Source organism: Megalobrama amblycephala, linkage group LG24 (assembly GCF_018812025.1).
Source record: "Megalobrama amblycephala isolate DHTTF-2021 linkage group LG24, ASM1881202v1, whole genome shotgun sequence".
NCBI classification, from domain to species: Eukaryota; Metazoa; Chordata; class Actinopteri; order Cypriniformes; family Xenocyprididae; genus Megalobrama; species Megalobrama amblycephala.
In genome coordinates this window covers 15,636,652-15,663,977 of record NC_063067.1, presented here as the reverse complement: position 1 = coordinate 15,663,977, position 27,326 = coordinate 15,636,652, and the positions used below count along the sequence as shown (strand labels likewise).

The 27,326-nt window shown below is 36.3% G+C and overlaps 1 protein-coding gene across 1 annotated transcript; it reads left to right on the top strand.

Annotated features, from left to right (window-relative positions):
* The first annotated feature begins 2,904 nt into the window (after positions 1-2,904).
* pan2 (poly(A) specific ribonuclease subunit PAN2) lies at positions 2,905-26,752 on the top strand. The gene is given in 27 exon segments (XM_048178017.1): positions 2,905-3,061; positions 6,069-6,369; positions 6,680-6,849; positions 7,016-7,136; positions 8,046-8,123; positions 8,824-9,094; positions 11,905-12,250; positions 13,226-13,322; positions 13,612-13,731; positions 14,050-14,169; positions 14,783-14,911; positions 15,038-15,237; positions 15,353-15,501; positions 15,686-15,792; positions 17,238-17,336; positions 17,645-17,727; positions 18,771-18,912; positions 19,053-19,190; positions 19,272-19,331; positions 19,475-19,565; positions 20,932-21,089; positions 21,187-21,309; positions 21,311-21,331; positions 24,646-24,825; positions 24,917-25,010; positions 25,103-25,294; positions 26,211-26,752. Coding segments are annotated over 26 exon segments (3,612 nt in total). The 5' UTR covers positions 2,905-3,061; positions 6,069-6,081; the 3' UTR covers positions 26,246-26,752.
* Positions 26,753-27,326: the final 574 nt, after the last annotated feature.

Genomic DNA, 27,326 nt, shown 5'->3' with positions numbered 1-27,326 from the left:
TTTCCTCCCATCACCATGGCTATGTCCCTTTAGGGGCTCCGTAACATTACAAGTTAATCAGAGTGTGCTAAATAGATGCTTACAAACAGAAGTCATGCCTGCGGAGGTAACATATCCTGCGTCCGAAAGCTTAAAGGTCCCGTTCTTCGTGATCCCATGTTTCAAACTTTAGTTAGTGTGTAATGTTGTTGGAGTATAAATAAAATCTGTAAAATTTTAAAGCTCAAAGTTCAATGCCAAGCGAGATATTTTATTTAACAGAAGTCGCCTACATCGAACGGCCAGTTTGGACTACATCCCTCTACTTCCTTCTTTAATGACGTCACTAAAACAGTTTTTTGACTAACCTCCGCCCACAGGAATACACAAGAGTTGCGTTTGTAGAGTGTGTTTGTCGCCATGTCGTCGAAACGCTGTTATTTTCGTCCCGCAGTCCAATCACCGGGTCTGATTCCGGCTCAAATTGATAGGGTAAAATCAAAGACATGTTTACTATAACACTGAGCGCATGCATCTCCACGTTATGGTAAGAGGCGTGACCTTTCCGGGCAAGGTGTGCTAAGCTGCTGTCGAATCACAACACAGGAACCGCTGGCACAATCAGAACTCGTTACGTATTTCTGAAGGAGGGACTTCATAGAACAAGGAAGTCATCAGCCCGTTTTTATGACAGTGGAAACAGCGGTATACAGATAAGTAAATTATGTGAAAAATACTGTTTTTTTTTACACGCGAAACATGAACACATGTTATATTGCACACTAAACACAATCAAACCTTCAAAAAAACCACGAAAAACGGGACCTTTAAGCAGCTGACTTGTTGCCTCGCTGCCCTATCAGGCAATGACTTCGCAGGTAACATCTGCGCACCTCACCAAACTGATTTCAGACAGGCTTCTGAGGCAGCATAATGATTTAATCATCTACAACAAAAAAGAGAAAGCTTTGGTGATAACTAAGTGAATGTTTAGTTACTATGATGCTAATTTCTCGATAGAAATGACATCAAAAGTGGAAAGAGTTGGTAAAAGTGTACATTTACACACAAACTGACCACAAACCGCAACTTTCAGCCGCCATCTTTATTTTATAGCTTAAAATGGAAATTGTGGGATATCAAAGGCAGTGAAGGATACATATATGTGCTGCATTCAATATCATGTAGCCTACTGTCTGAGTAGGTACTACATTTGAATTCACTTGAAGTATGAATGAATCCGCCATGTTGTTACTGTCACGTGCCCTACCAGCGTCAGTTGTGTCGCTTCACTGCCAATCATAAGTCCTCTCCGTGGCCTAATGGGACAGTAAAGTGTCCATATGTGCACTTCAGAATCTCGCCGGAAGTAGTAGGTCATCCGGGTACTTTTCGGCTACTGTACTTTGAATATTCAGACTGTTTTGGAGTACTTTTTTCGCATACTGTATAGTAGCCTAAGTATTTTATTTCAGATACAGCACAGATGAAGGTATCTCAGGAGACAGGAAGCCAACATTGATTCGGACGTGCCTTGATGCCTTCCTACCTGAAAGCAATTTAAGCCTTACGATTAAATTAAATTAATTAGCCACATGGAAATACATTAAAAACTGTAAGAAATGTAAAAACCCTATATACTGTGTGTTTTTTACATTTCTTTTTATTTTATGTGTTTTTTGTATTTCTAATCTTTTCCCCATGGTATTCGTGTTATGTGTGGAATTTTCTTCAAAATTTGCCCTCTGATTGATATTGTAACAAATATTGTTAGTCTACAGATTCCTTTTAATGTGAAATGTAATAGAATGTCCACTATCAGTAGATAAGCACACTTGCGATATACTAAAAAGAGGGCCATAACAAAAGCGATACGGGAAGTGTGATGTAATAATTTGTAAATGCACCCAATGCTGAACCATTGCATATTCATGTAACTTACATATACTTGGCAGTAGCTCCTGAATTTCACATGAATATTTTCACCAAGAATTTTCTCCAAGGTATTTTTGGAGTGCACCTCCATATTGCTGATAAAAGTCACAATTACATTGCCATTAACTTAGAAGTCAGTATTACATACAGGAATTTTCTTCCACCTCAGCTAAACACATAAGACATTCATGAGAATTTGAGGTGGTGAATCTCTTCTGTAGATCTTCCCATTCACAAATGTTTCGCCATTTCATTGACATTATGATGGAGCAAAACAATTCTTCCATTAAGACAAATGAAATGATAGAACTTCCAAAGCTGTAAATCTATAACCACACACTGTTCTTAGAATCCTGAATGAGATAGTTTCCTCATTTGAGAGTTTTTTCATGATTGGAGGAAGTGAGTCAGTGTGCGCAAACCGAGCCTATCGCGTGCACAGAAATCCTTCTGTCCTGAAGATGGCAGTCTGCTTGTGGTGTCATTTTATAGCTTTTCTAGTAATGTTTGTTCTGAAACAGTCCTACCTGGACTCACCACTTACCTCACTTCTCTGACTTTTTACAAGCATCTTATTTCATTTTACATGTCATGTAATTAAAAAAATACACACAAAAGAGATGTGCTGTTTATTATTTGACTAATTGATATTAAACTGTATTAACAAAAGCCTGGAAATATATCTACACAATCTACTGAAATAATCTTGGGTTCAACACACTCTCTTTCTCTCTCACACACACACAGGTTTGTTTTGCTATCTTAGTGAGGACATTGCATAGACTTCCATTGATTTTATATCAGGTCAATGATATTTTCTATCACCTAACCCAACCCTACTCCTAAACTTATCCATCACAGAAACATGTGCACATCATTAGATTTAAATAAAAACCTCTTTTGGCTGAGATAAAACTAGTTGTAAAACTATTTCACAAAATAAGTGAGGACATTTGGTCCTCACAAGTATAGTCAAAATAAGTACAAGTACACATACACACAAGCGAAGCTTCATGTCACACACCGTTAAAGCGCCTACGATTATCCCGGATGCAGTTCGATCTTACCCGGAAGTGCGTGCTTGTTTTTGTTTTGAATGAAGGGAGTAGTATGTGCATATGGATCCGAGGATAACTGTAGTCTAAAGGTATGATTTATCCTGTTAAGTGTTTAAAGAATACACATTTTAAGGCCCTTCCTGTTACGTTTGTAAAATGACTTTAGAAACTGTTGAAATCGTGAGTGTAAATGTCAGACGTTCCACGCAAAGAAAATAAATAACTTTGCTCTTTTATTCAAACGGATTCATGCACGTGCAATTTTAAAATATTTTCATGCATTATAATTCTTGTTTATACTGCGGTAGGACACCTGAAAACTGTCGCACACGATCAAATAACATCCCGTTTATTTACGAAGAATCCAGCAGTATTGTTGTGTCTCAAAGCTACTGAGCTGTCATAGGCGCTTCAGTCGGAATATTGAATTCATGCTGCTCAAGAATGCTGACTAGGCTTTGAAAAGCAGCACACAAGTCTCCACAACTGGGTCCATTATCTAAAAATCCGCATTTCCATTTTGAAAAGTTCGTTTTAAAAAGTAATTCTCTTATCAGATTGTGTTGTTCATGTGCACTTGTGTGTATTTATATACACTATATTGCCAAAAGTTTTGGGACGCCTGCCTTTACGTGCACATGAACTTTAATGACATCCCATTCTTAATCCGTAGGGTTTAATATGGAGTTGGCCCACCCTTTGCACCTATAACAGCTTCAACTCTTCTGAGAAGGCTTTCCACAAGGTTTAGGAGTATGTTTATGAGAATTTTTGACCATTCTTCTAGAAGTGCCTTTGTGAGGTCAGGCAGTGATGTTGGCGAGAAGGCCTGGCTCAAAGTCTCCGCTCTAGTTCATCCCAAAGGTGTTCTGTCGGGTTGAGGTCAGGACTCTGTGCAGGCCAGTCAAGTTCCTCCACACCAAACTTGCTCATCCATGTCTTTATGGACCTTGCTTTGTGCACTGGTGCGCAGTCATGTTGGAACAGGAAGGGGCCATCCCCAAACTGTTCCCACAAAGTTGGGAGCATGAAATTGTCCAAAATGTTTTGCTATGCTGAAGCATTAAGAGTTCCTTTCACTGGAACTAAGGGGCCAAACCCAATCCCAATCCCTGAAAAACAACCCCACACCATAATCCCCCCTCCACCAAACTTTACACTCAGCACAATGCAGACAGGCAAGTAACATTCTCCTGGCAAACCCAGACACATCCATCAGATTGCCAGACAGAGAAGCGTGATTCGTCATTCCAGAGAACACGTCTCCACTGCTCTAGAGTCCAGCGGCGGCATGCTTTACACCACTGCATCCGACGCTTTTTGTTGCACTTGGTGATGTAAAGCTGCGCACACACTTAACGATTGTAAGGCCGATTATGAATGTAAATTGATACTTATGACTGATCGCGCTCAAACGCGTCCAGTCAGAGCCAGTTGCGTTCAGTCTGCGATTACAGACGGTGTTCAAATTCCATGTGTGAGTATATAAATCGGCTCCTGTCGAAGGAAACAATCGGTATGTGTGTTCAGTTCAGTCTTAGAATGTTTCAGCTAATCGTTAGGTGTGTCCCCGGCTTAAGGCTTGAATTCAGCTGCTTGGCCATGGAAACCCATTCCATGAAGCTCTCTACGCACTGTTCTTGAGCTAATCTGAAGGCCATACAAAGTTTGGAGGTCTGTAGATATTGACTCTGCAGAAAGTTGGCGACCTCTGCCCACTGTACGCCTCAGCATGCGCTGACCCCGCTCTGTGATTTTACGTGGCCTACCACTTCGTGGCTGAGTTGCTATTGTTCCCAATTGCTTCCATTTTGTTATGATACCACTAACAGTTGACCGTGGAATATTTAGTTCTGAGGAAATTTCACGAATGAACTTATTGCACAGGTGGCAACCTATCACGGTACCACGCTTGAATTCACTGATCTCCTGAGAGTGACACATTCTTTCACAAATGTTTGTAGAAGCATGCCTAGGTGCTTCATTTTATACACCTGCTGTGGCTATGGAAGTGATTGGAACACCCGAATTCTGTGATTTGGAGGGGTGTCCCAATACTTTTGGCTATATATATATATATATATATATCTCATCATCAGTCGGCTGCAAATATTTATGGTTTGCAGGCATCAACAATCGTTTTCCATTCCGTTCTGTTTCTTGCTGCTGTTCTCATTTCGTCAACTCATGGTGGTATCTCACTGTTGATCAATTTGCCTATGTACTGCGGGTAGAGAAGTTTTGGTTTACCACGCTTTCTTCGCCCGTGTCTTTCGATTGGTTGATAGAGAGCGTACTTGCTGTTGATCAGCTCGAACTCTGGTTTACGCAGACAATGACCGACATATCTAAGTTGCCTCCGTTGTATCTGGAGGTCTAGCGGGTCAATACTGCTATATATATATTAGTTTTTATTTTATTAATGTCATGACACTAATTACAAAGGCATTTAATACTAATATTAGCAATAAAAAGTTAAGTTTTGAACAGGATAACATTTTACATGACGCATGTCTTCATCTGAAAACATGGAGGGAGAGAATAACTACTAGCTTTTATGTCCATATTCTGGATTTTAAGGAGAAATTGGAAACACAGAGCTGGGAAACAGGCCTGAAAGAGTTAGTTCACCCAAAAATGAAAAGTTTGTCATCATTTACTCACCCTCAAGCTGTTCCAAACCGGTATGATTTTCTTTTTTTTGTTGAACACAAAAGAAGATATTTTGAAGAATGTGGGTAACCAGACAGTTGACAGTAGCCAGTATTTTTTTCCCTACTATTGAAGTCTATGGGTACTGTCAACTGTCTGGTTACCCACATTCTTCAAAATATCTTCTTTTGTGTTCAACAAAAGAAAGAAAATCATACAGGTTTGGAACAACTTGAGGGTGAGTAAATGACAGAATTTTCATTTTGTGGTGAACTATACCTTTAAAGCCATTTCATTAAGAAGGAGGATGGAAGTAAAATAAAAAGATTTTTTGTTGATGTATTAAGAACAATATCTTTAATAACATAGAAAAAAAAGAGTCCTGTATATTCATAAGGGTCACAAAGGCACCCTTGACTTCATTTTGCTGTCCCTCTAACCCAGCACCACCATCCTCATGATGAACTTCGAGGGTCTGGACCCGGGCTTGGGCGAATACGCGCCCGGCCTGCACGGCAGCCTGGAGCCCGGTCTGGACTCTTCCATGGACCCGCGGCTCGACCCGGCGCTGATGCAGGGCGTGGAGCTCGACCCCGATGCGCTGGCCGTGCCGGTGTCCGACTCGGTGCACATAGTGGAGGGGATGTACTCAGAGCTGCACAGTGTGGCTGCTGAAGTCGGGATCCCTGTGACAGCCACACATTTCGACTTGCAGGAGGAGCTGCTTTGGATGGGGAACCATCGGGTGAAGTGACACATCATTACATCATTTATATAATTTACTGAAATAACACACCAAGCTATAAATGAAACTATATACATAGAAAGTGTTTTCAACAAAATTTTTGCATGAATGGATGAATGTTTCTATAGAAGTTGGAAGATTTAAGGTTAAAGTTTAATCTCGCTCCAAAAATTCAGCTGTGGTTTTGATAGTGAATCAGATGCATTATCTCTGATGAACTTCCACGTTGAGATGATGTCACTTTATTCACAAGCCTGAGCCGCATTGCTGACCTGTGTGTGTTTCTTCTTTTGTCTCTCTTTCATAACAGGGACATGCAAGTTCCTTCTTTGGTCCCACAATGGGCCGCTACTCCTCTTTCCAGGTGCACATGACTGATGACATTCGCCACATCCAGAGTATGGACACGGGGGTGCTGTTTCTAACCAAAAACAACCTTAAATGCCTCACGCGAGGAGGTTTCATTATGTTTGATTATCCGTGAGTTGCACACCCACATATATTACATTTACCGTGTGAAGATGTAAATGCAGGTACCATGTTCAGACAAGCACTGGTGTAAGGCCTCAAAAGCCTAATGTCATACAGAACATAGGCGCATACTGTGAATAATGTGTGGGTTTTCATTCGTTCATTTTGTTTTCAGAATGGAGGAGGGTGCAGACATGCACAGTTTGATTCTGAACGATAATAACACATTGTTAATGGGGGGTCTGCAGAACTATGTGGCAGAACTGGACCTCACCACAGTACAGGAAACACAAAAAGTAAGGCGATACAATACCACTTCGGTAATACCTAGATCTAATTATTTTTATATAGCATTTATTCATATTTTTTTAAAATACAGAATAAAGAAAAAAATACATTTACATTTTATAGTTCATCTTTTTAAAATGTATATTTAGAATTATTTAATTTTTTATAATCACTTTTTTTTAAAGATAAAGAAATAAAAATTCTAGATAGCACTTTTTATTTATTTCTTTTAAAAAATAGAGATATAATTTAATAACATTTATAGCTTTGTTTATAACCTATAACTTTTAAAATTATATTTACAAAAAAAATACATTTATAGTTCATCTTTTATATTGTATATTTACAGTCAAACCAAAAATGATTCAGACATTTTTTATATTTTTTTACTAGTGGGTTCAGGACATTATAGTTCATTTCTGTAAGTGAGGATAGCAAAATAAAGCAAACTGTGACATATTATACCCAAAAAATTATTCATACAGTGGACTACCAGTAAAATTGATAAAAATTTGGAACCAAAAATGATTCAGACACTTTGACCTGACCATGTTTTGCTTAAGTGTTATCTGACATAATTAAGATTAATATTTTCTGACACAGTTTAACTCTGAGATCCTGTCATATTTTATTACCATTTTTTAAACTTTTGTGAATAAACTGTATTAATGAATGAAATGTTCACGGTGTCTGAATAAATTTTGGTTTGACTGTATATATATTTATTTGCATCAATTTCTTTTTAATGGCATTCATGGCAGTTCTTTTTAATTTAAATTATTTTGTATGTCATTTTTTAAAAATTTAGATTTATAAATCTATGGATGTTTTCAAGACTCATTTTACAATCTTTATGATGGGATGTTTCAGAGATTTTTTTTTCTAATGTGCTCATTTAATTTCCACTGTCATTGTAGTTTACTGTCGAAGTGCCTGGAGTCGCCATCATGAGACAGTCCAATCGCTTCTTTTTTTGCGGTCACACCTCTGGCAAGGTTAGTGAAGGAGTAAAACGAAAATGGATGTGGAACCCATAGTTTCCTCCTTTCGCTTTTCCCACAGAAATAGAGGGATGTGGTGTGTGAAAAGTTTTGCTCTTAGCTCATGTGGGAACGTGCTGCCTACATTTTAGCTGTAAACACAGGTAGAATTCATAGGGCTTTTTTCTTTTTGTTCATTCACGCATTCCCAATTTTCTCACATGCAGATCAGCACAGATTATTTGGTAGTGGGAATTTTCAGCTTGTCCACAAAATTAAGTGGAAGAGCTTTAAGTGCATGGATCGATCTTTCTCACCACAAGAGATCACATTGCATATTTATTTCATTAGTAACTGCAGCTAATGTATTTTCCAACATTTGTTTTAAATAAAGTATTTTAAATAATGTTTTTCTACATATTTTTCTTTTTCTTGTTTATACATTTTTTTAATTCATGCATTTGTATGACTTAAATTTCATGTTTAAGTCAACAGCAAAAAAAAAAAATCCCTAAAAGGTTACTAACTAAAATTTATTTGCATAAATTTCATTTGTTTTTGGAGTAGATTTATAGATAATGAATGAGCCATTATTGTTGAAAGCATTCATCAATATGCATAACCTTAATTTAATCTCTAAAGTTTATAGTAAAAATATATATTAAACAATGTTAAATTAATCTCCCAATTGTCATTATTGAATTATTTGTCACAGGTGTCTCTGCGTGATCTACGTACATTTAAAATGGAGCACGAGTTTGACGCGTTCTCCGGAAGCCTGTCAGATTTTGACGTACACGGTAACCTGTTAGCGGCGTGTGGCTTCTCGAGCCGTGGCCTGAATGGACTGTCATGTGACCGGTTCCTCATGGTGTACGACCTACGCATGATGAGGGCCATCACCCCACTGCAGGTCCACGTGGACCCCCTTTTTCTCCGCTTCATCCCCACATACACCTCCCGTCTGGCTATCATTTCACAAACAGGTATGATGCATGTGTGTGTATGTCTCAGAAGTGATAGTACTGGTATTTACCTAACTATTACCACTAAAAAAGTGAATATTAAAATTATGGTAATGCTATTGGTGTGGTTGCCACACCCCAGTCAACTGCTAACTGTCCCTGATCTGTTGAAGAAATGCTCGGGGATTTTTATTTGCAACTTTCAAATGAATTTAATCTACCTGTAGTGGTCTTCTTTGGGCTATCGTTGTTGTTCCCAGCTTCATGTTAAATCTAGTTCTTTTTTTCTGAAGCTTACTAATGTTATGTCTCCATTGGGTGGCGTTTTTCAGCATTCAAAAGTCCCACCTTGCTTTCATTTCCCCTTTGGTGGTTGTCATGGTGTCCATATAGATTTTCAGTCTGTGGGTCACATGAACTAATCCTGCTGAAGGAACTAATCAGTGTTCCAGACATGCATTGCAATATCCCTGGCTTGAGAACATTCTTACACAGCATGATCAAATAGAAAAAGAACAAAATGTTGGCTGAGGTTTGATTTTATGCTTTGGGATTTGTTTGAAATCAGAAAAAAGGAACAAAAAGGAACGAAAAGTTGTTAGAGAAGCCTAGTTATTAAATAGTTTTTGACGATTGCAGGTTAAAAACACGACAATATATCACACCTTGCTTGTCTTTACAGGGCTCCACGCTGCAACTAAAATGGTCGCAAATGTGCACAAAAAAATAAAAAATCAGGATGATAATTTAAAATGTATTTGGGAGAAGTTTGGAAAACTTTGTGTGCGTCCATGTGTGGTTTTGTTAGATAATATCTCGCTAGAGTTTGCTGCATGAACTATATGGAGATATTTTTATTCAATCAAACATACTGTACTTGAGAGCAAAATTATGTGTTGTGATAAAGACTAAAAGATTGTATAAAAATAAAATGTCTTCTTAAGACTTGTTTTTAAGTACAAAAATAAAGTCAATTGATAACACTCTTTTACTTACTCTCTCACACACTTAGATCATGTGATGAATCTTAACCAGCATCAGTTTAATAAATAGAACCTCTTTGTATAAGAAACATGGGAGGAATAGAATCTGATGGCGAGCAATTCAGCTGTCAAAAACTGTTCCCCCACCCCTCATGGTGTAATTTTTTTTGTGTGTGTTTTTGTGACTTATTTGCATGTGACTTTTTTGGTGACTTAGAAGTCGTTTATTCTATGCTGTATAGGGATGGATCTTAACCAGTAGCAAAATGATTCTTACAAATCGGTTCTTTTTAATCTTATTCAAAAATATACCCTCTTGTTTTTTGTTTTGAATCAGGTTCCTGTGAGATTCACTGATTGATCAATGAATCATTTAGAGTCATTACTGAATTTACAGTTGACTCCCTCACTAAACTGTGAGCCATTTTCCCATTATATCCAATTTGTGAACCATGAACCAGGAACCTTTGCTGTGATTTATTAGTCTAATTACTTAATAATTGTTCATATGACAATGTATGATTACAGATACCAGTTTACAACAGAGTTTTGGTGAATTATAATATATACAGTACAGTCCAAAAGTTTGGAACCACTAAGATTTTTAATGTTTTTAAAAGAAGTTTCGTCTGCTCACCAAGGCTACATTTATTTAATTAAAAATACAGTAAAAAACAGTAATATTGTGAAATATTATTACTAAATATTATTTTCTATTTGAATATATTTCACAAAGTAATTTATTCCTGTGATGGCAAAGCTGAATTTTCAGCATCATTACTCCAGTCTTCAGTGTCACATGATCCTTCAGAAATCATTCTAATATGCTGATCTGCTGCTCAAGAAACATTTAATGTGTACAATTGTACAAAATATTTGTGTACAATATTTTTTTTCAGGATTATTTGATGAATAGAAAGTTCAAAAGAACAGTGTTTATCTGAAATCTAATCTTTTATAACATTATAAATGTCTTTACTGCCACTTTTGATTGATTTAATGCATCCTTGCTGAATAAAAGTATTCATTTCTTTAATTTCTTTTCAAAAAAATAAAAATAAAAATTCTTACTGACCCCAAACTTTTGAAGGGTAGTGTATAATGCTACAGAAGCTTTGTATTTCAGATAAATGCTGTTCTTTTGAACTTTCTATTCATCAAGGAATCCTGAAAAAAAAAAAAGTACACAACTGTTTTCAACATTGAAAATAATCATAAATGTTTATTGAGCAGCAAATCAGCATATTAGAATGATTTCTGAAGGATCATGTGACACTGAAGACTGGAGTAACGATGCTGAAAATTCAGCTTTGCATCACAGGAATAAATTACTTTGTCAAATATATTTAAATAGTACACAGTTATTTTAAATTGTAATAATATTTCACAATATTACTGTTTTTTACTGTATTTTTAATAAAAATAAATGTAGCCTTGGTGAGCAGACGAAACTTCTTTTAAAAACATTAAAAATCTTAGTGGTTCCAAACTTTTGGACTGTACTGTGTATATATATATATATATATATATATATATATATATATATATATATATATATATATATATATATATATGTGTGTGTATATATATATATATATATATGTGTATATATATATATATATATATATATATATGTGTATATATATATATATATATATGTGTATATATATATATGTGTATATATATATATATATATATATATATATATATATATATATATATATATATATATATATATATATATATATATATATATATATATATATATATATATATAACATTCAAATATGATACAAAAATGTTATTGGTTATTATTTGTCACTGAGATCCTGGTGTGTCTCGCTGTAGGTCAGTGTCAGTTCTGCGAGCCCACCGGCCTGGCCAATCTGGCTGATATCTTCCACGTCAACACTGTGGGGCAGCTGCTGATGAGCTTTGATGTGTCCTCCAGCAAACAGGCGCTCTCCTTTGGGGACTCTGGTGGCTGTGTGCACCTGTGGTCCAGCGCCCCAGAGGTTTCCTTTAACAGTTACTCCAGGGAGACGGAGTTAGCCCTGCCCTGCCTGGTGGACTCCTTGCCCCAGCTGGATTGGAACCATGAGCTGATGCCTCTGTCCCTTCTGCCCATGCCCCTCACCAGTACAGAGCCCCTGCTCTCTGATTGGCCCACCTCCCTTATCACACCCAGCCCCAGGTATGACTGAGCCTCATTCTCTGTGTGTATATATATCTCAAAATACACTAAAACAGTCATTTCACTATTTCAGTTTAAAATAATGGTTTTCTATTTTAATACATTTTAAAATTGTAATTGTAAATCTGAATTTTCAGCATTACTTGCAGTCTTCAGCGTCATATGATCCTTCAGAAATCATTCTAATATGATGATTTGATGCTCAAGAAACACTGTCACTTTTGATCAATTTAATGCATCCTTATCGATTAAAAGTATTTATTTCTTTTTGACCACAAACTTTTGAATTGTAGCACATATATAAATATTTGTGAAATATTGCGTAAAGGATGTGGTGCTTGAAGATAAATTAGAATAAGGTGCTATTTTGTTTATATCAAATTTCTATGTATTGTTTATATGTTTACTATTTTATTATACATGTATTTATTTTTATTTTGTTTATATCGAATATAAACTGTTATGTCACATTTTTAATCCAATTTTGTGGAAACATTGTGAGTTAAATCAAGTTATAAGTTTAAGATAAAAATTACTGATGGTATTTCATTGAAAACTGAAGGTTGAACATATTTCATTGTGTGATACGGTATTCAAACATTGTGTTCTTCTGTATAGTGCATATTTTGGCTAATGTAGTAGTTCATCTTGGTACTCTGTGCATACATACAGTTTGCATACTGTACACAATATGAATACTATATTTTGCAGTAGTGTGGTATTTTGCACATATCCCATGTATCTGAGTGTTATTGAGTAATACTGCCCCCTGCAGTATGTCTCATTCTAGGTCATGACCCTGCTAAACCTAAATTCATTGTGTTGTTCAATTTTAGCAAAAATATATATCTTGTATCTCACACTTTTTTTGTTGTCACCAGTTTTATTTATGCAGTTTATGAATATCAATTACCTCAACAAATGAGATGTTGTGTAGTGGTTTGTTGATGTTGATGTGTTATTTGACTGTTACAGACGAGCCCCTGCAGTCGATCCAGAGATTCTTAGGACTATGAAAACTGTGGGCTTTATTGGATATGCCCCCAATCCTAGAACCCGTCCCAGAAACCAGGTAAGCATGTGCTCTTTTTTAACTTGATTATAGTTTATGTTTGAATGATCTAAATGCTTAAAAAGCAACAACAGATTTGAAATTTCAATGGTTTCAGCATAATTAAATGTGTAAACATGGTTTCTAAACAATTACTGAGTAATTTCCCTTATGTTATAAGAGTGAAGTCATATGTTACAGTAATGTAGCTGATCCAGTGTCCTTGGTATGTTATTTGACAATGCGTCAGTGCAGTAATGCTGTCTAACCGGTAATTTCTTTACAATTACTTCATCTCTGTTTTTGCCAGGTTCCTTATAAGATTAAAGAAGTAGAACTTGAGTATGACAGCTATAATCAGGTCCCGGAGTCTCCTATTGGTCGAGATGAGGAGCCGCATCTTTACATGATTCCAAAGAAATACAGGAAGGTAGTGATGAGCCATGCATTGTGCATAATCCATTGATCTTGGTGATGTTTTGTTCAAATAATTACATACTTGAGCTGTTGTGTCCATTACACATGTTTGCATGCAAATTCTTTTTAGAAGAGATGATGTTATGTATATACTGTTTTTAGAACAAAAACTGAACTGAAGTCATAGAAAGGTTTGCTGCAGTTGAATGATAAAATATTAATAATTAATCAACGTCCTATTGTGGGATCCCTGGTGATTGTCATGTTTATTAAATATACCTGAAACACTGGGATTAGACCGTTCTGATTATGTGACATATGTTTATGTCAGGTGACCATTAAATATTCCAAACTGGGACTGGAAGACTTTGATTTTAAGCACTATAACCGGACTCTGTTTGCTGGTTTGGAGCCTCACATACCCAATGCTTACTGTAACTGCATGATCCAGGTGAAAATACACACACACTTTCTTTTACTGCAATATGTTGTTGTTGTTGTTGTTGTTATCATTATTATATGTAATATATTTATTATTAAATATAACTAATAGTCAATTTACAAGTACTAGCAGAAGTATCAATTTACAAATTCTATCAAATGATTAATCGTGATTAATCGCATCCAAAATAAAAGTTTGTTTATATAATATGTATGTGTGTACTGTGTATATTTATTATGTATACATAAATACACACACGTGTATATATTTTGTGTCTTTATATATGCAAAATAAATATACACAGTACGCACATATATTATGTAAACTCAAACTTTTGTTTTGGATGCAATTAATTGTGATTAATCATTTGACAGCACTAACAAGTACATACTTATTTTAAGTAAAGTAAGTAAATACATACTTATTCTATAAGATATATATTTTCATTGAAATGCAGTTTTAAGTTTGGGGAAAAAATTCCAATACATCACGTGCCGGTTACTCTAAAAAGTCCTTGGGAATTTTTGAGCTCCGAGGAATTTTGTGAATGCACAACTTTCACTTTGGATGTATTAGCCCTCTGGAATTTTATTAATAGTTAACCCTGTGTGTGCTCTGACAGGTGCTGTACTTCCTGGAGCCAATCAGGTGCCTGGTACAGAATCACTTGTGTCAGAAGGAGTTCTGTCTGGCCTGTGAGCTGGGCTTCCTTTTTCACATGCTAGACTTGAGCAGAGGAGACCCCTGCCAGGTACACTAGAGCTTTTCATCCAATCACAGTTATCACCAGCTGTAGTTGCAGATCTTTTGCCATCAGAGCTGTCAGTGATGCATAGCATATGCACCTGCACAGAGCATTTGTTTGTTTCCTTCACAGGCCAGTAATTTTCTCCGGGCTTTCCGGACAATCCCAGAGGCCTCTGCGTTGGGTTTGATCCTGGCTGACTCTGATGAACAGACAGGGAAAGCCCGTCTGGGGCGTCTCATCCAGAGCTGGAACCGCTTCATTCTCGCACAGCTGCATCAGGAAACACTGGAGCAGGAAGGACCTCAAGCATACAGAGGAGCCAGCAGCAGGTGTGGACTCCACAGTGGAGCTGCATCATTCATGAAACACAAGCCCAGTCTGTTCAATGCAATAGATTACACAAGAAATGAGTTATGAACAATTTGTGTTTTGTGTCCATGGCAGTGCACTGGGTTCCTCTGGGGAGTCTGTGATTGGCCGGTTGTTTGGCTGTGAAGTGGAGAACAGCAGTTCGTGTCGCTGTGGAAAGGAGACGGTTCGCTCTTCTTTGACCCTGCTGTTTACCATGCACTACCCTGAGCAGAGCTCTCTGGGTCAGAACCACCAGACCACACATTATTCACACATCAATATAGACCAACATAAGTATGAACAATATAATGTTTGCTAGAGTTTTTAATGTTTTGTGGAGATTGGTTTGATTTAGGTTTTTCTCATCGTAGAAACTGAAATAATTAACTAACTTAATTGCGTTGCTTTTTAATTGGATGCGGACAGATAAGAAGATAGAGGAATATGACTTTGCAGACATCCTGAAGAAGAGTATCTGTCTGGAACAGAGCACACAGGCCTGGTGCGACAACTGTGAGAAATACCAGCCAACAGTAAGTCATTCTGTCTCTTTCTTCTCTTTTATATGTAATATAATTGACAAAATTTGATGAATGATTAGAATGATTTTTGAAGGATCATGTGACACTGAAGACTGGAGTAATGGCTACATAAAATTCAGTTTTGCCATGACAGGAATAAATTACATTTTAAAATACATTAAAATATAAAACATTTATTTTAAATTGTACCTAGATGAGTAAAGTTTGATGACAAACTTTGATGTTGGCTTGACAAAGCCAGGTCTGAAAGTTTAAAATAATTTTGAACAGCTTGAAGTTTGAAGGTTTTACTCAGAGAATGTAAAAAAAAAATGTTACTAGCAAGATTTAACAAGTTGTTAACATGTTTTAACATGTTACTAGCATTAATTCGAAGGTTGTTAAATTATTAGCATGCTATTACATGAAGTTAATATGCATTAACATGTTGCTGGCATGATTTAACACATTGGTAGCATGAATTAGCATGTTTTTAACAATTTAGCACATTGCTAACATGAATCAACATGTTGTTAACATGTTTTAGGACATTGCTAACATGAATTAGTATGTTGCTAGCATGTTTTACCACATTGTTAACATGAATTAGCAGTTTGCTAGCATGTTTTAACACTTCTAACAATATTTAACATGTTTTAGCACATTGTTAACAATAATTAGCATGTTTTTCCACATTGTTAGCATGAATTATCACTTTGCTAGCATGAATTAACACATTGTTAACATGAATTAGCAGTTTGCTAGCATGTTTTAACACTTCTAGTAATATTGAACGTTTTAGCACATTGTTAACAATAATTAGCATGTTTTACCACATTGCTAGCATGAATTAGCATGTTTAACACATTGCTAGCATGAATTAGCATGTTTACACTTTGTTAGCATGAATTAGCATGTTGTTAGCACATTGTTGGCATGAATTAGCATGTTGTTAGCATGTTTTATCATATTAATAGCGTGTTTTAGAATGTTGTCCTAGGATAGTCAGTAAGCTTTGCTTACTTTGTGATAACGTAAATACTCTTTAAGTCTTATAGTACAAAAGTCTTGACCCCTCAATGAAAGTCTGTGGAACTTTTCGTACTTTTGATTGTCTGTTTAATGAAAATCGTACATCAGTTTGAAAAGATAGAGCAACCCGAGTCCGAACAGTTTGAAGGTCTGACGTGATTTTGGTGGATGTAGCTTGAAAGCTTTAGGAGATATTGTCCAAATTTTGGCTCAGAAGAATAATAATCAGTTTAAATGTCAAGCCAACATAATAAAATTTCACAATATTACTGTTTTACTCTATTATTGATCAAATAATTGCAGCCTTTTGTGAGCATAAGAGACTTCTTTCAAAAACATTAGATAATATTATCGACCCCAAATTTTTGAATGGTAGTTCATACAGTATATTGAGCAAAGTTACAATACTAAATATCTGTTTTTAGGTGCAGACCAGGAACATTCGCTGTCTGCCTGATGTTCTGGTGATCAACTGTGAGGTGAACAGCACTAAAGAGGCAGAGTTCTGGAAGGCACAGACTGAGGTCAGACCCATATCACTTTCTGTTGCCAGAATATATAGTCATTTATTTACAGAATGCAGCCATAAATCTGCCCTTAAATGTTCTCTAATTCTTTACACATTCACTTAAGTCATGAGTGAAAAATCCTTTGCCTCATGATGTTTTTCTCTCATAATATGTGACTATGTGATATGTTTGTGGTGCATCAGCAATGCAATAGCCTGTTCATTCAGGTGATCGGTGTATAATTGGTGTAAAAATAACTCTAGGCACATTGATTTGTCTCGATTTTCCATTCATTCAGCCATGAAAACTGTTTTTGTTCACAGTATACGTTCAACAAAGCTCTGAAGAAAGAGGCAGCTGAACCTCAAAAACCCAAAGAGCCTCTACCGACAGAATGGTGTTTAGAGTAAGTGCACTGATTGGAGAAACACGTTTGTGTATTTTAGCTTATTATAGTTTTATTCATTTTTTTAATTTGTTTTATTTTTAGTATTTAATTTTTCATTTTTAATATAATTTCATTATGTGCATGTTATTTTATTCATTTTTTTTAATAAATAATATTATTTAGTTTATTTATTTTTATTTGTTTTATTTAATTTCAGCTTTTATTTATTTCCAGTTAATAATTTTAGTGCTTCATCTTAAACTTTTCTGTTTATTCCCATTGCAACATTTCATTAAGATTAGGTTTTTCCAACTAATATTTTTTTTCAGCTTTATTTCAATTAACCCTTTATTTCAAATAACCCTGATATATAACGGTTAGTTCCTGTCCTTATTCTGGATAAAACACGGCTATGACCGCTTCACCCAACAGTTCTGTGTATCACTACACAACCACTCTTAGCAACGTAAACTGTATGTTCTCAATTGATATTGTTCATTGAAGCTTATTTTATTATGTAGAAGAGTATTGTGAGAAAGAGATCGAATGAGCGAGTTTATTACCTGCATTCAGATTTAGCATTTTCCTTCAGGTCAGTCCTATGTTCATAATAAAACATCTGTTTAAATGTCCGATGTATTATCTTGTCATTTTAACAGTTAGGGGTTTTCCGTAACTGACAGCACTAGTCAAAGCATTTGTCAGTTGCGTTTGTTCCGTGTTCACAACAATTCAGTCTTTTCAATGTAAAAGTCTTCGCTACTGACTGACACACTCATAAAGACAGTCTTTGCCGCCATCTAATGGCGTAATAATGTAACTTGCTGTTGATGTTCACGGTCAGGGACTATTTTTTCCGGTGAAAGGAATGCTTTAGTGAAAGTTTACTTCATGAAAGTTGCATTGATACATAATTTTGGCTTTAATATTTATATTGTGCTTCACGCGTTGTGCATAACAACGCTCTTCAGCCGTGACTTATTCACGATACAGCACAACCTTATCATATAATATATAGCATAATTAAATTATAAATATGTTTGTGTGTGTGTTTTGTACAGGGAAGAGCTGTGCAGTGTGGAGGGCTTGACATTTGACTCTCAAGCGGAGGACATGAGGCACGTGTGGATCCCTCTTAGTCTGAAGATGTGCATTAGTAAGTCTCAGGGCCTGGAGGTCAGCAGCCTGTCTGAGGGAGAGGAGGTGAGGAACACCTTTTCACTCTTACCAGCAGATGAACTTCATTAACCACATCAAGAATGGCCAAACCTCAGACAGATGACATTGGAGGTTATTAAAAGAAAACTCTGCTCAACCAAATTGTGAACTGTTTCTTCTCATAGCTGACTGAAAGTGAAGAGGCAGAAGGGGCTTCTATCTATGACCTGGTCGTCACTGTGTCTCATATCCAAGATGCTCGGACCGGAGGAAACCTGGTGGCACATATCAAAGTGGGCGAGACCTACCATCAGAGGAAAGAAGTGAGCAAAGTCTTTAAGCACTTGCTAGATATTTGACATAATATATTGAACATGAACAGAAGTTTATTGTCTTGCTTTTAGGGAGTAACACACCAGCAGTGGTATCTGTTCAATGATTTTCTGATTGAGCCGATTGACAAGGTAAAAATACCAAACAAACAAATTTTCACTGTACACACCCCATATACACTGTGATGTTTTAGCTCAGTAAATTATCTTTTTTTCCTCACAGCAATTGCTTCAAATATTACACTGAATTGTGTCACAAAATATATCTCCATTAGGCTGAATCAGCACAGTTTGATGCAAACTGGAAGGTTCCTGCTGTACTTTACTACATCAAGAGGAACTACCACGCCAAGTATGATTTGCGAAGTATGTGATACTATATCTCACTTTAAATATATCCTTTCATTAAAAATGTGCTTGCATTTTATTATGAAGACGAATATTTATTATATACATAGCAATATACATAGTATAATATACATAGCGAAGGATGCATTAAATCAATCAAAAGTGACAGTAAAGACTTATTATGTTACAAAAGATTTCTGTTTTAAATAAATGCTGTTCTTTTGAACTTTCTGTTCATAAGAATCCTGAAAAATGTATCACGGTTTCCACAAAACACCAAAATATTAAGCAGCACAACTGTTTTCAACATTGATAATAATAGGAAATGTTCTTGAGCACCAAATCAGCCTGTTAGAATGATTTCTGAATGATCATGTGACACTGAAGACTGGAGTATGATGATGCTGATGCTGTATGATGCTGAAAATTCAGCTTTGCCAACAAAGGAAATAATGTCATTTTAAAATATTTTAAAAACAGTAATTTTGATTTGTTATAATGTTTTACAATATTACTCAACTGTATTTTTGACGAAATATGCAGCCTTGGTGATGTGTATGACACTTTCAAAAACATTACAAAATCTTTCTCACCCCAAACTTTTGAACTGTACTGTAGTGTAATCTTCTCACAAAAAATGTTTTAATATTAGTACAAAAAGGTTATGAAGTTTGCTTGCATTTTATTATGAATATGTAAGCAATAAGGTACAAGAGGCTGTGCTGTGTTGTGAATAAGTTCGGCCGTGACTTATTCCTGATACAGCACAGCCTCTCGTACCTTATTGCTTTTATAAAACGGTTACCACACAATACAAATATTAAAGCCAAAAATATGAATTAATGCAACTTTCATGAAGTAAACTGTCACTAAAAGCCTGCCTTCCACCGGAAAAAATAGTCCCTGACCGTAAACAGCATCAGAGATTACATTATTACACTATTAGATGGCGGCAAAGACTGTCTTTATGAGTATGTCAGTCAGTAGCGAAGACTTTTACATTGAAAAGACTGAATTGTTGTGAACACGGAACAAGACGCAACTGACTTTAACTAGTGCTGTCAGTCATGGGAAAACCCCTTAACTGTTAAAAGGACAAGATAAAACATCGAACATTTAAACAGATTTTTTATTACGAACATAGGACTGACCTGAAGGAAAATGCTAAATCTGAATGCAGGTAATAAACTTGCTCACTCTATCTCTTTCTCACAATCTCTTCTACACAGCTATTGACCAAATCAGAATCAAGGACAGGATCTAACCGTTTTATAAAAACCTTTATAATACACATGTATATAATTTTCTTTTGTGACAGTCGTTTTGCAGCTGTTTTGTTTTTGTGCTGTTTTAATTATTCCTGTATTTTCTCCATTTCCCATAGTTAAGAACCCTATTGAGGCCAGCGTTCTGCTGACAGAGGCCTCGTTGGCACGGAAACAGAGGAAGAGTCACGCCACCTTCATACCCCTCATGGTGAGCGAAATGCCGCAGGCTGGAGATCTTGTTGGATTAGACGCAGAGTTTGTCACGCTCAACCAGGTCAGTAGGTAACACTCAGCTTGATGTTTTTGGCTTTAATATTCTGTAATTACTGACATTGTTTTGACATATTTAATGCTTTTGTGTGCTTGAACAGGAAGAGGCAGAACTGCGCAGTGATGGGACCAAGTCCACCATTAAGCCCAGCCAGATGTCTGTCGCTCGTATCACATGTGTGAGAGGCCAGGGTCCTAATGAGGGAGTACCGTTCATTGATGACTTACATATCTACACAGGAACAGGTCAAGACTCTGTCAAAACATTCTAAGGACATTTACACACTGTAAAGTTTCAGGAGTGACTACCGCATTTTAATGCAGTATTTGAATCCCCTAAATTGTGTCTGCGTCTGAAATCACATGCTTTCTTGAGTAGGTAATTATTTTGTATAATTACTTCACGACCACTAAAGTGTGTTCTACAGGTGCTGGTCATATAATTAGAATATCGTGAAAAAGTTCATTTTTTTATTGTAAATTATTTTTAAAAATGAAACTTTCATATATTCTAGATTCCCTACATGTAAAGTAAAACATTTCAAAAGTTTTTTTATTTTTTTATTTTGTTGATTAGAGCGTACAGCTCATGAAAGTCCAAAATCCAGTATCTCAAAATTTTAGAATATTTACATTTGAGTTTCATTAAATGACCATCCCTACAGTATAAATTCCAGGTATCTCTTGTTCTTTGAAACCACACTAATGGGGAAGACTGCTGACTTGGCAATGGTCCAGGAGACAATCATTGACACCCTCCACAAAGAGCGTAAGTCACAGATGGTCATTACTGAATGGGTTGGCTGTTTACAGAGTGATGTATTAAAGCATATTGAATGCAAAGTTGACTGGAAGGAAGAAATTGGGTAGGCAAAGGTGCACAAGCAACAGGGATGACCACAAGCTTGAGAATACTGTCAAGTAAAGCCGATTCAAACACTTGGGAGAGCTTCACAATGAGTAGAATGAAGCCGGAGTCAGCGCATCAAGAGTCACCACACTCAGACATCTTCAGGAAAAGGACTACCAAGCCACTTCTGAAACAGAAACAACATCAGAAGCATCTTACCTGGGCTAAGGAGAAAAAGAACTGGACAGTGAACAGTGGTCGAAAGTAAATTTTGCATTTCATGTTGAAATCATGGTCCCAGAGTCTGAAGGAAGACTGGAGAGGCACAGAATCTAAGCTGCTTGAAGTCTAGTGGGAAGTTTCTGAAGTCAGTAATGATTTGGGGGGCCGTGACGTCTGCTGGTGTTGGTCCATTGTGTTTTATCAAGTGCAAAGTCAATGCAGCCATCTTCCAGGAATTTTGGAGCACTTTATGCTTCCATCTGCTGACAAGCTTTATGGAGATGCTGATTTCCTTTTCCAGCAGGACTTCAGCACCTGCCCACAGTGCAAAAACCACTTCCAAGTGGTTTGCTGACCATGATATTACGGTGTTTTATTGGCCAGCCAACATGCCTGACCTGAATCTATGGGATATTTTCAAGAGAAAGATGAGAAACAGTTGATCCAACAATATACAGATGATCTGAAGGCTCAATAGTGCCTCAGCAGTGCCACAGGCTGATCACTTCCATGCCACAGTTCACTTCACTAATTTGTGCTAGGAGCAAGTCATTTGCTGTAATATGTGCTGCCGACCAAGTATTGAGTGCACAAATGAACATACTTTAAAGAACTTGAACTTTTCTGTTTTGAAAATCCATTTTTTGATTGATCTTAGGAAATATTCTAATATTTTGAGATACTGGATTTTGGACTTTCATGAGCTGTACGCTCTAATCATCAAAATAAAATAAAAAAACACTTTTGAAATGTTTTACTTTACATGTAGGGAATCTAGAATATATGAAAGTTTCATTTTTAAAAATAATTTACAATAAAAAAAATGAACTTTTTCACAATATTCTAATTATATGACCAGCACCTGTATACAGTATGAATGTGGGTAGTATGAATGTAATCTAGACGATGTACTACTTCTGCCATGTTGCCCTTATCACGTGACCTACCAGCATCAGTTACATCGCATCACAGCCATTCACAAATCCTCTCCTATGGCCTTATGGGACAATAAAGTGTCCATCGTATATATACACTTAATAATCTCGGCGGAAGTAGTTGGTCATCCAGAGACTTTTTTTGCCTACTCTTTTGTGAGCACTGAGAATTTGGACATACTTCTTTTGTCACATACTGTTTTTCCACTACCATATAGTAGAGTAGTATGCGATTTCAGATGCAGCCGTTCCGCAATTGACATTAAGGGGCTGTTTACACCACAAAGGTTAAAAACTAAAAACTGAAATTTTTTATGCATTTTTATGCATTTTGGCCGTTCATTTACAATGGCATTTTGGGGGCCTGAAAACACAAACTTTGGAAAACGGGTTTGAAAGTGCAAGTTTTTGAAAACGATACCGTTATCGTCTCTGTGTAAACAACAAAAAGGCGGATCTGTGAAAACAGTGACAGCATGCATATGCATATTACATGTTTAGTCTATAGGCAGAGTGCTCTGTAAAAGAATGCGTCTGTGCGCAGGCGCGTAGTCTTTCTTTACAAAGTGACATCGGCCATCTACTGAGCTGGCATGCATAATACAGCGTTTCTAGTCGTTTTCACGGATCCTTGTGAATGTGGATCATTTTGACAGCATTGTCATCTATACAAAGAAAAACTTTTCTTTTTTTTTCCTTTTTTTTTTAACATTGTTATTGTGTAAACGTTCCCTAAACTGCAGCCGACAGAAGTGTCATGTTTTGTTTAAGGCTGCTTCGCAGAGCGCTCTCATGGGTTGCCATGTCCACTTAATATAAGCATTTTTCAGCTTGGATCATAAACCGATCAAATTTATGAAGTTATTAAAGTGGGAAAGTGTGGGTCGTGATATTTTGGTCTTACTTTCAATATAAAGCTTTTGGATTGATTTCAGTATGAGCATGTTCTTGTTCAGTGTTTTTTTTTTTTCTAGCAAGATCTGGCAACACAAATAAGTCAAGGCTTGTATCTCTTTCCCTGTGACTTTCTTGCACCGCACATATACAGAAGAGTGATATGTGCATTTAAATATGGCATTAACAACAACTAGTTGTTTAGTTCAGTTCCATACACACTGCACAGAATTTTTGTAAATGCGGTTGTCACTACCTGCATTTTTCGGGACTTGATTTGGTTGTAAAATGCGGTTGTCACTCCTGTAAATTAATAAACTGTGTGTACAGAACAGGTTTAAGCACTAAAAGGTGAATTTGAGGTCACATATTAGGGAAATTACCTTTGAAAATGATAAGGGCTTTTTAATGATCTCATAAAGTGGAACCTCAGTTTTGGGCCTTATCAGGAGAGATCTATTACCATCATCGTAATGGTGATTATTTTTGAATCATTAAATTGAAGGTGAATCACTAAGGAAACAACTATTACTGTACTAGTGATTTCCTTATTACTGTAAGTTTGCTTTCGGTATTTTTGTCAAAATCATGAAATCATGTTCAAAATTTTGGGGAAACACTTTCAGCTTCTTACTAGTTTAACCTCTTTGCATGTACAGGTGGTGGACTACCTGACCCAGTACTCTGGTATCAAACCTGGAGACCTGGATGCAAAGATTTCATCGAAACACTTGACTACTCTGAAATCTACGTATCTTAAATTGCGATTTCTTATCGACACTGGTGTTCGCTTCGTCGGACACGGGTTGCAGAAAGATTTTCGGGTTATTAACTTAATGGTGAGTTGAATTTTTGTAAATTCATTTGTCATTAAGTATGTGGGAAAAGTTTAAAATGGACAACAAATTTTAAACCCCTCACCTTTTTTAGGTTCCAAAAGACCAGGTGATTGACACCGTCTACCTCTTCCACATGCCTAGAAAACGTATGATATCTCTGCGTTTCCTGGCATGGTACTTCCTCGGTAGGTTTCTCGCATGAACTTTCCTTATCTCCTGACCTCATATGTCATTTTCTGTGTATCAGTGCTTAATGGCTTTTTGAATGTTTATTTAGATCTGAACATCCAGAGTGAAACTCATGATAGTATCGAAGACGCACGGACTGCCCTACAGTTGTACAGGAAGTACCTGGAGCTGAGTCATAACGGACGACAAGAAGAGTTCCGGAAGGTTCTCAAGGCTCTCTATGAGAAAGGACGAAAACTAGACTGGAAAGTTCCAGACGTTGACTCTGCAGATGGTCAAGGTAGCCCAAAAAGTACGAATCACTGACATGGCAGTGAGATTATTTCACATAATATATATTATTGCTGATGTCTATATCCAATAATTATTATATACATAATAGTATAATATTTTGAGAGGGTGGTAAACTGTTTAGAAGTAACTATTTTGCAATGCATTCACAGTTGACCAGTATGGGTTTATCAAATGCTGATACTGATATCTTGTAAGCTAATTTGCTAATATACTGTATACATAATTCAATGTCATTTATATAATATTTACTTCATGCTTTTTGAGCATGAAGTCACTCCATAGGGAGTTTTTGTCTAGATCAGTAAGCACGGTTTCTGAAGTGGTTACGGTAAGGGGTGTGACATTTTTGAAACGCACTCAAAGAGGTTGACCAATCAAAACACACTGGCCCAGCTGACCAATCGGAGCACATTGCTCTTCTCGGAAGGAGGGGCTTCATAGAGACCAGAACAAAACGGTGTTTCTGAACGACTGGGACGAGAGGTGCTGCGCAACAATGTAAAATATGTGAAAAATAATGTGATTTTTTTTTTAAAAATCGATCATGAAAACCTATTCTAGTAGACCCCAAAAACAAAATCAAGACTTTGAAAAAGGGCATAATAGGTCTCCTTTAAAACTTGATTGGAGAATTTGTGTATTATCCATAAGCAAGACTGTCAGTAGTATTTATAACTGACAAAATGAAGAGCTAACCCTTCTGTAAACTGACCAAGATGACTGAATATTGACCAGTTAATCAGCCTGGCCAATATTTTTGTCTACACTGCAAAAAACTGAAATGTTTCCATTTAGCCACATAACAAATCATTAAAAAAAGTCTTTCTTTTTGTCATTTTTATGTGTGCACAAGTTTAACAAATGTTGTTAGATGGACTTCTGATGCTCTTTTCCCTCTGCAGGTACAGCCGTGTTTCCCTCTGTGATGGGTTTATGATTCGATTCTCGTGTTGGTTATATTCCTGCCAAACAGACGCCAGCTCACGTCATTTCTTGTACAGCCTTTCAGTGTTCTTTTTTCAACATGTCTTTAGCCAAAATTGCCACTTAATGAATATTTAGTGTCATTAGGTAGCAAATCTAAAATAAGGCATGTTTTTCTGTGCTAGAAAAAGTCTGTTTTGCCCTTTAAAAATTGGGGGAATCAAAGGAATTTTCATGATGTCAGGGTTTTCTCCACAGAATGATGTATCCTGTATGTCTGTCAGGAAGAATATGAATAAGGATGAGGGAGGGAAATGTTTTCAGGACTAGTGTATGTATGAACCAAGTGTTTTTTGCTCTTTTGACTCCACGGTGGCTTTTTGCACCAAGGTATTTATATCATGTCAGAAACTGCAGAATATGAATTAAGCACTCAATGGATTTACTGTGTTATTTTCTATTTTGTATCTATGATGTGTATTTCCATGAAGTGGCAGCTGAATAAAGACTTTTGGATAAATCTTAGTCTATTTAAGGTCATTTCCACTGGGTGGATTATTTCAGCAACTTTGCATTAAAAAACATTATTTGGAGAAAAAAAAAAAAAAAAACTGATATAATTAAAACGAAATGAAAATCTCTTAAAATGCTATTCTATGAAAACACAAAACCACAATAGAGGCAACAGTCAGGTTAAAATTGTTTTCCAGGTTTGGTAAAGTCACAAAAATGAATAATAAACTCATGGCAATCTATCTAAATCAATTACATTTTCTGATTATGCTCTGTTCACAAAAATACTTATTTAGCTGGATATCATTCTTGTGTTGTGTGTGTATTTGCTCACAAGAAATGATTTAGGAGTGAATCATTCTCTTGATTTGGCTCTTCTCCAATGAAATCTGAGAATTTATGAAAACACAATGATCTGAATTTGAATGATTTTTAACAATCAGGCAGCTGTTGTTCTCATAGGACATTACGATTCTGCGATCTTTGTAACTCTAAAGCTGTTGCTCATGTAGAGAAACACTTACTGAAGAGGGGCATGGATGGTTCTCTCTTTTCAAATAAAGAACCATCTTTGTTTTAGG